Below are 13,485 nucleotides of genomic sequence, written 5' to 3' on the forward strand. Positions count from 1 at the left end.
GAAAAGGAGAAAGATTAAGAGAATGAGAAGACAAGCAAGGAGAAAAGATCTGCCCAAGACATCTGACAAAGAACTTTTATCTACAATATCCAAAGAACTCTTAAAGGTCAACAGTGAGAAAACTATCACTCTGATTTTAAAAATGAGCAAAAGACTTGTACACCTCATCAAAGAAGATATACAGATGGCATATAAACAAATGCAAAGATGTTTCACATCATATATCAATAGAAAATTGCAAATAAAAATGAGATACCACTATACATCTATCAGAATGACCCAAATCAAAAACACTGGCAAGGATGTGGAGCAACAGGAACTCTCATCCATTGCTGGTAAAAATGCAAAATGGTACATGGTACAGCCACTTTGGAGGACAGTTTCAAGGCTTCTTACAAAACTAAACATACTTGTATCATACAATCCAGCAATCATGCTCCTTGGTATTTACCCCAATGAGTTGAAAAGTTATGTCCACACAAAATCCTGGGAAAGTAGTGAGCACTCTGTGTGTGTGTGGTCAGGGGTGGAGGCTAGCATATGGTTTACTGTGAACCTAAAAAGGCTCTAAAATCTACTTAAAAATAACAAAAACAGAAAGAGGGGCTGGGTGCAGTGGCATACACCTGTAGTCCCAGCTAACCAGGATACTGACGCAGGAAGATCACTTGAGCCCGTGAGTTCAAGGCTGCAGTGTACTATGACTGCACCTGTTAACAGCTACTGCACCCCAGCCTGAGCAACATGGCAAGACTGAAAAAGAATAAAGAAGGTGGCTGGAGACCGGTGGCTCAGGTCTGTAATCCCAGCACTTTGGGAGGCCGAGGTGGGCAGATCACGAGGTCAAGAGATCGAGACCATCCTGGCCAACATGGTGAAACCCCATCTCTACTAAAAATACAAAAATTAGCTGGGCGTGGTGGTGCACACCTGTAGTCCCAGCTACTCAGGAGGCTGAGGCAGGAGAATTGCTTGAACCCAGGAGGCGGAGGTTGCAGTGAGCTGAGATCATGCCACTGCACTCCAGCCTGGCGACAGGGTGAGACTCCATCTCAAAAAAAAAGAAAAGAAAAAAAAGGGGGCTAGATGTGATGGTGCACTTTGGGAGGCCTAGCTGGGCTGATTACTTGAGCTCAGGAGTATGAGACCAGCCTGGACAACATGGCAAAACCCTGTCTCTCTAAAAAAAAACAAATAAAAACCAAAAAAAAAAACCAAACTAGCCGGTATGGTGATGAGCACCTGCAGTCCCAGCTACTTGGGAGGCTGAGGTGGGAGGATCACTTGAGCCCAGGAAGTCAAGGTTGCAGCAAGCTGAGATTGTGCCACTGCATCCCAGCATGTTTGACAGAGTGAGGCCCTGTCTCAAAAAAAAAAAAAAAAAGGACAAAAAGAAAGATCCCAAGTCAACTAATCTTCTACCTTAAGAAACCAGAAGGAAAAAAGCAAACTAAACCCAAACCAAGCAGAAGGAAGAAAGGACATAAATATTAGGGTGGATAAAAATGAAACAGAGAATGCAAGAATAGAAAGAAAAAACTCTGACAAATCTTTTTTTTTTTTTTTTTGAGACGGAGTTTCGCTCTTGTTGCCCAGGCTGGAGTGCAGTGGCGTGATCTCGGCTCACTGAAACCTCCGCCTCCTGGGTTCAAGTGATTCTCCTGCCTCAGCCTCCTGAGTAGCTGGGATTACAGGTGCCTGCCACCATGCCCGGCTAATTTTATATTTTTAGTAGAGACAGGGTTTTTCCATGTTGGTCAGGCTGGTCTTGAACTCCCGACCTCAGATGATCCGCCCGCCTCGGCCTCCCAAAATGCTGGGATTACAGGCATAAGCCACCACGTCTGGCCAACCCTGACAAATCTTTAGCTAGACTGACCAAAAAAAAACAGAAGATTCAAATGACTAAAATCATGAATTAAGGAAGGGGCATTACTATCAATCTTACAGAAATGAAAAGGATTATTAAAAAATACAATAAATAACTATATGCCAACAAATTAGACAATATACATGAAATGGACAAATTCGTATGATACAAACTATCAAAACTAATTCAAGAAGAAATAGAAAATCTGAATAGACCTGTAAGTAATGAGATTGAATTAGTAATTTAAAAATTTTCCATGAAGAAAAGCCCAGGACCAAATGGCTTCACTGCTCCCAAACATTTAAAACACCAATCCTTCACAAATGCTTCTAAAAAACATAAAGGAGGGATCACTTCCCAACTTATCCTATGAGCCAGTATGATTCCAGCACCAAAACCAAAGATATCACAAAAGAACTACAGACCAATACCCATTATGAGTACAGACACAAAAGTTCCCAACAAAGTACTAGCAAACATGACCAAGTAGAACTTATCCAAGGAACCTCAGGCTGGCCTAATATGAAAATCAACCAATATAATATGCCATGTTAATAGAATACAGAACAATACTCACATGATTATCAATAGACAGAGAAACAGCATTTGACAAAACCCAACACTTTTTCATGACAAAAGCCCTCAACAAACTACAAATAGATGGGATATCCTCAACCTGATAAAGGCCATCTCTGAAAAACCCAGTTAACATACACTCATGTGTTACTCAATGATGGGTATCTACACACAGGGAGAAATGTGTCCTTAGGCCATTTTGCAGTTTTGTGCACATCACAGAGTTGGTATGGTATCGCCTATTTACACACCTAGGCTATATGGTATAGCCTACTGCTCCTAGCCTACAAACCTGTACAGCATGTTACTGTATTGAATACTGTAGGCAAATATAATACAATGGTATTTGTGTTCCTAAACATAGGAAAGGTACAGTAAAAATATGGTATAAAAGATAAAAGATGGTATACCTGTATAGAACATTTAATCATGAATGGCGCTTCCAAGGCTGGAAGTTTGGAAGTTGCTCTGGGTGATTCAGTGAATGGGTGATGAGTGAATGTGAAGGCCTAAGACATTACTATACACTATTATAGACTTTATAAACATTGTACGCTTACTACACTGAATTTGTAATTTTTAATAATAAATTAACCTTAGCTTACTGTAACTTTCAAACTCTATATACTTTTAACTTTAACTTTGACTCTTTTGTATTAACAGCTTAAAACACATATTGTACAGCTGTGCAAAAAAATTTTATCCTTATTCTATAAGCTTTTTTCTGTTTTTAAAATTTATTATTCTTACTTTTTAAACTTTTTCGTTAAAAACTAAGACACAAATACACACATTAGCCTAGGCCTACACAGGGTCAGGATCATCAATTAATATCACTGTCTTCCATCTCTACATCTTGTCCCACTAGAAGGTCTTCAGGGGCAAAAACAAACATGAAGCTGCTATCTTCTATGAGAATGCCTTCTTCTGAAACACCTCCTGAAGGATATGCCTGAGGCTGTTTTACAGTTACTTTTTAAGTAGAAGAAGTATACTCTAAAATAATGATAACAAGTGGTTGGGTTATGGTGGATCATGCCTGTAATCACAGTGCTTTGGGAGGCCAAGGAAGGAAGGTCCCTGTAAGTCAGAAGAGAGAAATCAGCCTGCGCAACAAAGCACGACCGTGTCTCTACAAAAAAATTAAAAAAAATTAGCCAGGTTTGGTGGCATGCACCTGTAGTCCCAGCTATTTGGGAGGCTGAAGCAGGAGGATCACTTGAGCCCAGGAGTTCAAGATTACAATGAGCTATGATCATGACACTGCACTCCAGCCTGGGTGACACAGTGAGATCCTGTCTCTACATCAAAAAAAATTTTTTTGCAGTAAGCTGAGATCGCGCCACTGCACTCCAGCCTGGGCAACAGAGTGAGACTCCGTCTCAAAAAAAAAAAAACGAAAAAAAGATTTTTTTTTTTTTTTTTTGGCCAGGTGCAGTGGCTCACGCCTGTAATCCCAGCACTTTGGGAGGCCAAGATGGGCAGATTATGAGGTCAGAAGCTTGAGACCAGCCTGATCGACATGGTGAAACCCCGTCTATACTAAAATACAAAAATTAGCTGGGCACGGCGGCGGGCGCCTGTAATCCCAGCTACTCAGGAGGCTGAGGCAGGAGAATCGCTTGAACCTGGGAGGCGGAGGTTGCAGTGAGCCGAGATTGCGCCACTGCACTCCAACCTGGGCGACAGAGTAAGACTCCCTCTCAAAAAAAAAAAAAAAAAAAAAAAAAAAAAAACCACATAAAATTTTTAAAAGTAATGATAAAAAGTAAAGTAGATACATAAACCAGTAACACAGTCATTTATTAACCAAGTATTATGTACTGTATGTAACTGTTACATGTTATACTTTTATATGACTGCCAGTACAGGTTTGTTTACACCTTCATCACCACAACCAGGTGAATAATGCATTGCACTACTATGTTACCACGGCTACAATGCCACAAGGTGATGGGAATTTTTCGACTCAATTATAATCTTAGGGGACCACCACTGTGGTTGTTATTGACCTAAACATTAAGTACAGTGTACTACGGCTATAGTTAATGGTGAAAAGTGGTCAGGCACAGTGGCTCACGCCTATAATCCCAGCACTTTAGGAGGCCGAGGCGGGTGGATCACCTGAGGTCAGGAGTTTGAGACCAGCCTGGCCAACATGGTGAAACCCCATTTCTACTAAAAATACAAAAATTAGGCAGGCGTGGTGGTGGGCGCCTGTAATCCCAGCTACTTGGGAGGCTGAGGCAAGAGAATCACATGTACCAACCTCTACAGTAGGCAGAGGTTGCAATGAGCCGAGATTGTGCCACTGCACTCCAGCCTGGGAGACAAGAGCGAGATTCCATCTTAGAAAAAAAAGACTGGATGATTTCCCTCTAAGAACAAGAACAAGATAAGGATGTCTGTTTTTTGTTGTTGTTGTTGTTCTTTCTCTCTCCCTTTAATGTTTGTAGCTGTGACCTCAGGTGCACACCACCATACCTGGCTAATTTTTTGTATTTTTTTGTAGAGATTGGGTTTTGCCATGTTGCCCAGGCTGGTCTTGAACTCCCAGGCTCAAGCAATCTGCCTGCCTTGTCCTCCCAAAATGCTGGGATTACAGTTATGGGCCCCCAGCCATTTTTTGTTTTTTTTTTTTTTTGAGACAGGGTCTCACTCCAGTTGCCCAGGCTGGAGTGCAGTGGCATTCTCCTGATACACTGAAACCTCCGCCTCTTGGGTTCAAGTGATTCTAGCGCCTCAGCCTCCTGAATAGCTGGGACTATAGGTGTGCTCTTAGACACGGCTAATTTTTTGTATTTTTAGTAGAGATGGAGTTTTGCTATATTGCCAAGGCTGGTTTCGAACTCCTGGACTCAAGCAATCCGCCTGCCTCAGCCTCCCAAAGTGCTGGGATTACAGGTATGAGCCACGGCTCTCAGCCAAGGATATCTGCTTTTATCACTTCTATTTAATACTGTACTAAAGGTTATAGCCAGGGCAACTAGGCAAGAAAATGAAATAAATGCATTCAGATTGGGCCAGGCATGGTGGCTCACACCTGTAATCCCAGCACTTTGGGAGGCTTAGGGGGGTGGACCACCTGAGGTCAGGAGTTCTAGACCAGCCTGGCCAACATGGTGAAACACTGTCTCTACTAAAACTACAAAAATTAGCTGGGCATGGTGGCATGTGCCTGTAATCCCAGCTACTGGAGAGGCTGAGACAGGAGAATTGACAGAACCCAGGAGGCAGAGGTTGCAGTGAGCTGAGATCATGCCACTGTACTCCAGCCTGGGCGACAGAGCGAGACTGTGTCTCAAAAAAAAAGCATTCAGATTGGGAAACAAAAAGTAAAACTATTTCTATTCAACAATGAATGATCTTATATTAGAAAATCCTAAGGAATCCATCAAAAAGTATCCAAATTATTAAGCAAGTTCAGCAAGGTCATAGGATACAAGGTCAATTTACAAAAATCAATTGTTGCTGATTGTCTTCCAAGAGAAAAAGAAAACAAAAATTATATTCTACATACTCAATCTAAAAATAAAGTTAAGAAAACAATTCCATTTACACAATAGTATCAAAAAGAACAAAATATTTAGAAACAAATTTAAAAACTAAAAAAAAAAATCTAAAAACTATAAAACAATGTTGAAAGAAGTTAAAGAAAATAAATCTTGGCTGGGCGTAGTGGCTCACACCTGTAATCCCAGGATTTTGGGAGGCCAAGGTGGGTGGATCACCTGAGGTCAGGAATTTGAGACCAGCCTGGGCAACGTGGTGAAACACTGTCTCTACAAGAAATAAAAAAATTAGTCAGGCGTGCTGGCGCCATGTCTGTAATCCCAGGGAGGCCGAGGCAGGAGAATTGCTTGAACCCGGGAGGCAGAGGTTGCAGTGAGCCGACTTCGCACCACTGCACTCCAGCCTAGATGACAGCGCGAGATCTGTATCAAAAAATAAATAAATAAATAAAAGAAAATAAATCTAGTGTGAATCAGTCCCTTGGGAGTCAAGATCTCTCTACCTTTGAGACGCTGTCCTCTGAATTCTTCTGCCTGAACAAGGTTATTACCAGCTCTAAAAGTTTATGGACAGGCTTTATTTATAAAACAAACTTTTTTCAGTTGGTATTCCTTTCATGTTTTAAAGTAATGCTTTTTAAATTTAATGTGCATAGAAATCACTCAATGATCTCATTAAAATGCACATTTCAGCTGGGTGTGGTGGTTCTGGCCTACATTCTCAGTACTTTGGAAGGCCAACGGGATTTGGGAGGGGAATCCCTTGAGGCTAGGAAGTTCAAGACTGGGCAACATAGTGATCCCCCTCTCTAAAAAGAAAAAAAAAATTAGCTGGGCGTGGTGGCACATGCCTGTAATCCCATCTGCTTGGAAGGCCAAGGCAAGAAGACTGCTTGAGCCCAGGAGTTCCAGGCTGCAGTGAGCTGTGATCATGCTGCTGTACTCCAGCGTAGGCAACAAAGCAAAATACTGTCTTTAAAAAATTAAAATTAAAAAAAAAAAAAAGCAGACTTCTATTCAGTAAAAGTGGGGTGGAGGAAAGGGGTGGTGTTCTGCATTCCTAACAACTCCCAGACAATGCTAATGTTGCTGGTCCTCAGATCATATTTTGAGTAGCAAGGTTTTAAGTAGATGCATACATACAACTGGCTTGACTCACTAGAAAAAAAGAAAAAAGCAAACTGTAACACGGGTGGCCAACAGTGAGAAGGACAAAACTCTGATGAATCCTCTAAGTTTTTCACCACTGAGCACAATAAGTAACTCCTTATTAACAATGAAGAACATACACTTATACTACCTCTTCATTCCTGCCATGACTAAGTACCAGAAAAGATGCAGAATTGGCCAGCTAGCATCATCCAGATTGGGGCTAAATCCATTTGAAAAGTTAAAAAAAATAAACAACACAAAATCTGCTGCATAGAGATCATCCTATAGAATATTAACCATCATCACCTTTCCCTCTCTGTATCTTCTGTCTTTTATTCCTTCTTCTAGTCAGTGTTTATCAAGTGTCTTTGGGGACCAATGGCAGTCCCTGGCAATCTATTAACTGGTCTACAGACAGTTTTGAGAAAAAAGTGATAAAAGTTTTGATCACAAATATTTCACAAATTTGAGAAGATTATGACTTTCACAGAAATCCTTTTAGGTTCTTTACTGCTGTTACATTCTAAGGATCACCCAAGCTCTACTAGGATAAGTTAAGAAAAATACCATAATAAGGAAAATGAAAAGGAAAGGGCTACCATACTTCCACATCATGTAAGTTGTTTACATTGGTTAAATACGTATTTTGTTGTTACTATCATATTGTGTTAAATCCCAAATTTGGGGAAATGAATCAATGGTTCAAAAGAGTAAAAGTGAAAAATACATTTAACTCAGAATGGCATAAATGATAATAGTATGATTTTATAGTGAAGACTGATCTTAGAATGAGCTGTGACCAGCGAACTAGGAGTGATAACTCTGTACTAGGAGACATCCTTGTTCCCACCGTACTTTGATACATTATTAAATAGGGACAAGAAGCCACTGAAGTGTTCACATCATTTTCAACAACTCCAGTAAACCAACCAAAGCCTCCACTATGAATTCTGTCTTTAAAAGATCAAAATAATAGTCAAAGGTACTTCTTTTAACAAAACAGATTCAACTACTGTCAGCTGCAAAATTAATGACAAATGTGCTCAGACAGAAACAAAACAATCTACTGGCAAAATTCTATCATCAGATGACACTATTGGACATTATGTGCTACGTGTGTTATACAGAGAGGAAGAACAATTATTATCACAGATGTAGGCTCTTAAGTATTTTGTTTAATGGCTGCATGAAGCCACTAGTGTACAGTGTACGAATCAACTCTTAGTATATACGAATGTAACATGTTAATCAAGAAATACAAGCAACTTTTTAAAAGTTTTTAGAAGAAGATATTTTCTTTTAACCAACAATTATTTTTGAACCTTGAATTGAAAAGTTGTGCTGGAATCAGCATGGCTAGAGCACCGGCTTTGTGTGCAGCAATGAAGAGCCCACCACCTGAAAGCCAATTCACACATGGCTTCATTTACAGACAACAGCTGGTTTGAGTCATTGTTAATAACCGCATGGAAAATTGTGAATATAATTAAAATTGCAGCCCTTGAATAGGTATCTTCAGCATGTTAAGAATGCAGCAGCAGACTGGGCACACGGTGGCTCACGACTATAATCCTAGCACTTTGGGAGGCCAAGGTAGGTGGATTGCTTGAGCCCAGGAGTTTGAGACAAGCCTGGACAACATAGCAAGACCCGGCCTCTATTTGGAAAAAAAAAAAAAAAAAAAGCAGCAGCAGCAAATACTCTGTTTTTCTATTTTGTCAAGAGGAAATATGCTAACAATATCTACTCAAATGAAGGATACACTTTTTTTTTCTTTTTTTGACAGTCTTGCTCTGTCGCCCAGTCTGGAGTGCAATGGTGCGAGCTTGGCTCACAGCAACCTCTGCCTCCCAGGTTCATGTGATTCTCCTGCCTCAGCCTTCCAAGTAGCTGGGATTACAGGCGCCTGCCACCACGCCTGGCTAATTTTTGTATTTTTAGTAGAGACGAGGTTTCACCATGTTGACCAAGCTGGTCTTGAACTCCTGATATCAGGTGATCCGCCTGCCTCGGCCTCCCAAAGTGTTGGGATTACAGGCGTGAGCCACCGTGCCCAGCGGATATTCATTTTTTTTTTTATAACACTGATGTCATTAAAACATATCTATGATTTTAAGTGGCTAACTCAAGTGCCATACCTCTATGACAGACAGTATAGTGACCAGCTTGAACATATCATTTGAGAGTAAAATTATGATTCTCTCTCTCTTTTTTTTAAGATTGGTTTCACTCTGTCACCCAGGCTAGAGGGTAGTGGCGCAATCATAGCTCAATGCAGCCTCAAACTCCTGGGCTCAAGTGATCCTCCCAGCTCAGCCTCCAAAGTAGCTAGGACTTATAACAGGTGTGCTCCATCATACTTGGCTAATTTTTTTTCTTTTTCTTGTTTTTCTTTTTTGTAGAGAGACAAGGTTTTGCTATGTTGCCGAGGCTGATCCTGAGCTCGTAACCTCAAGCAATCCACCCACTTGAGCCTCAAAAGTGCTGGGATTACAGATGTGAGCTACCATGACTGGCTACAGTTCTTTTTTGTTGTTGAGACAGGGTCTCACTCTGTCTCCCAAGCTGGAGTACAGTGGCACAATCACAGCTCACTGTGGCCTCCACCTCACAGGCTAAGGCAATCCTCCCACCTCAGCCTTCTGAGTAGCTGGGACTACAGGTGTGTGCCACCATGCCCAGCTAATTTTTTTTGTTATTTTTGGTATAGATGGAGTTTCACCCTGTTGCCCATGCTGGTCTCAAGCAATATACTCGCCCCAGCTTCCCAAAGTGTTGGGATTACAGGCGTGAGCCACTGTGACAGGCCACAATTCTTTTTTTTAGACAGAGTCTCACTCTGTCTCCCAGGCTGGAGTGCAGTGGCGCGATCTTGGCTCACTGCAAGCTCCGCCTCCCGGGTTTACACCATTCTCCTGCCTCAGCCTCCTGAGTAGCTGGGACTAGAGGCGCCTGCCACCAAGGCTGGCTAATTTTTTTGTATTTTTAGTAGAGATAGGGTTTCACTGTGTTAGCCAGGATGGTCTCGATCTCCTGATCTCGTGATCCACCAGCCTCGGCCTCCCAAAGTGCTGGGATTACAGGCGTGAGCCACCGCACCCAGCCCGGCCACAATTCTTAGTAACAAAATATGCAGACTAAATAATGATACAAATGGCTTAACCAAAGAGTTTTACTCTTTTCTTTTTTCTTTGGGATGGAGTCTCGGCTCTGTCACCCAGGCTTGTGTGCAGTGGCACGATCTCGGCTAACTGCAACCTTTGCCTCCTGGGTTCAAGCAACTCTTTTGCCTCAGCCTCCTGAGTAGCTGGGACTACAGGCACACGCCACCATGTCCAGCTAATTTTTGTATTTTTAGTAGAGACATGGTTTCACCATATTGGCCTGGTTGGTCTCGAACTCCTGACCTCGTGGTGATCTGCCCGCCTCGGCCTCCCAAAGTGTTGGGATTACAGGCGTGAGCCACCGCGCCCGGTCAAGATTTACTATTCTAACTAGGTAGACTTAAAACCATATTCAATTACTGCACTAAACCTGAAAACATATTTCCCAGAACTGAATTCAACCAAAAGGACAGATCTACACATTGCCATCTCCAAAATTAAAATATTCAACTTTCCTTTTGAGTGCCATACACTTGTCAACTTGATGTAGTTTTCAGTGAGAATTCTTGTAATAATTTTTGGGTCCATTTGAATATCTAAAACATCTAATAGAAATATCATATACTTGCTGCTCTTCCCAACTCTATAATTCAAAGATGGGGCTATCTAATTTAGTACAACTAAGAGCAAGAAAAGAATCAGTTAAATATGAAACCTTAACTTGGACTTTAGTGAGTCTTTCACCATTCATGTGGTGGTACAATAATGTGAACAATCATTGCTTTTCCCGATACTGATTTAAAAATACTGTTTTGATCTTACAATAAAAACATTTTGAATTATTCTTTTGTGTTTATCTAAAATCAGTGGTATGCACTGAAGACCCATCACATGGTCCACAAATTCCAAATGTTTGAAAACACTACTTTCTCTACTACACTACTTCCCCTTCAAAGGAAGCTCATTTCTTCCTGTGCATGTTAGAGAAAAACAGAGAACCAAGGACATTTTGTTTGCCCTTATTATTAATCTTCTCATATTAGAAAAGCACTTCATTATCTGCATTTATGTTGCCTCATTTTCAAAAACATTGGTCTGATTTCAGTATGACTAACACTTATAAAAAACAATATATATAATAATTATTTCCAATTTTTCCTGAATTCCCTCGGCCCCCAAAGACATTCTTTCCTTATGACCTTCCCAGAACCCAAGCTGCCTTCCTAGACCTCTTTACCTCTTGGTTACAGTCAAGGGTTATAAAAAAATGTTTAACAGCTGGCATGGTATAAACACCAAACCAAGAGATTGACACCAATTTATAACTGTATGGCTGTAATGGAACAGGCTCACTAAACATCAGCCTTAGTTATACTGCTGCTAAAGAAGCAGCCTTAGACTGCTGCTTGTAAGCAGTCTGCTATACTTTTTTTCCATGCTAGGCCTGTTCTCAAAGATCTTTGGTTATTTCTTACCTGCCACTTCACAGAAAAGGGATAGCAAGGTTCATGAAAGAAATCACACAAATTGGATTCCAAAGATGAGTTTAACGTCACATCTTATTAAATATTTAATTTCTCTACTTTTATTCCTTAACAGGAAGAATTAAGGAGAAGTATTAGAACATACTACTGCTTTCTTTCTCTTACACCAACTGTCTCCAGATAATTAAGCTAAGTTAGCTTTTTTATTTTAAAAGTCAGCTTTTTATTATAGCTTTGTTATTCAATTATATCCACACAGGTATGCAAGTTCTTTCTCCTTTCTATCAAACAGTTAATACACAGGCAAATGGATAAATTTGGGGATATATTAAGGATACTGTAAACTGTTAGCAAAACAAATAAATGTCTCTGACATTCAGAGAGGAAACAAGAGAAAGAGAATATAGAAATTCACACCCTGAAAAACAAAAACAGGTGGTTCATTTTAAAATGAACTTATAAAGTTATATATAATAACACCAAATATATCTGTGTTGTTTTTAAAGATATTCTTACCCAATTTTGGAAAAACTATTAGGTATTCAGCATTGCACTGAGGACATGCCACTCTGGCTGTACTGTTTCCTCTTTGCTTTTCATCCACCCAGCGTTGTAGACAGGCCTGGTGAACCCATTTTGTAGATCCTCTGCACCTGCATGGTCTCACCCATTCAGCTGTTCTATCATCTTCATCAGTAGCAAAACAAACCCAGCAACTTCTGTAAATTAAAAGAGAAAAGGATGACATTTATATCTTTAGGACTCCAGCCTCCTCTATACTGCAGCTCTTACTTAATGGGATGAGCCTGCTATGTTATGTTACAGAATCTCTGTCCTACATTAAAAGACTAAGGAGACAAAACAACCAATACATTCCCATTAGAGCAGTTTCTGCTTTTTCTGTTTTTCCTTGTCTTCCTCTACAGAATCTTATGTTTTCTGAACTTTGTTTTTATGTAATCTCCTCTATCTTTTCAGTAATTCTTCACCTTCTCTAATGAACCGGAGTGCAAGGAGACAAACCTCAAGCTGCTTTTATTATAAGACCTAATAATTCCTTGAGGAATAGTAAGCACAGTAATATATTAAATTCAGTGTTCTCCCCAGTTCACCACCACCAATCCCTTGAACTTGGAAAAACAAAGTATTACATGAGTGATTTTATAGTCTCATTCCATTTTTCAGCTGAGGAAAAAAAAACCCATTTCTCTTTCTGGTAAAGTATAAACGTAAGAGAAAACAATATTACATTTTCAAAAAAGCACAAAGGAGATAAATATATCAAGATAATTTTTTTTTAGAATAGCAATGATAAATTTGGGTGTGTATGCTTGAAATCTGAAATCTAGAAGTATCAAGTCTGGGGTGCTTATATTAATAAAAATACAATTCTATTGAGATCGGTAATTTTAAAACATTTTCCCACTTTGTTTTTAAGGGTACTTCATGAATTGTAATTTTTTCTTGTGGAATTAGGTTGTAATTCCTCAGTTTTTCTCCCAATTAACACAAGTTTTGACATCGATTTCCATCAAGGCAAATACAGTTCAATTCAATGAGACCCTTCTCTCCTCCCCTCCATTAGAACTTGTACAAGTGGAAACAACTGCTAATTAAAGCATGTTACCTACTGTGCACTTTTCACTTAATTGGATAAGTGGCTTCTGTCAGAACAACTAGCTTAACTATGTTCAGTGGGAAAGACTATATAGTCAGGTATTACAGATGGGTGAGGTTCTCCAGTCCTTGTGGAACAACATGAATTTCAATTGTGTGCTCCAATTACA

The 13,485-nt window shown here is 40.1% G+C and overlaps 1 protein-coding gene across 1 annotated transcript in view; it reads right to left on the reverse strand.

Moving 5' to 3' along the window:
- The window catches only part of MARCHF5 (membrane associated ring-CH-type finger 5), a 63,538-nt gene that overhangs the window by 31,597 nt on the left and 18,456 nt on the right, over positions 1-13,485 (reverse strand). Inside the window, exon 2 of the mRNA XM_003255221.4 lies at positions 12,215-12,417. Coding sequence (XP_003255269.1) covers positions 12,215-12,417 — 203 coding nt within the window. The remainder of the gene's footprint in view (positions 1-12,214; positions 12,418-13,485) is intronic.

Source organism: Nomascus leucogenys, chromosome 3, assembly GCF_006542625.1.
Source record: "Nomascus leucogenys isolate Asia chromosome 3, Asia_NLE_v1, whole genome shotgun sequence".
NCBI classification, from domain to species: Eukaryota; Metazoa; Chordata; class Mammalia; order Primates; family Hylobatidae; genus Nomascus; species Nomascus leucogenys.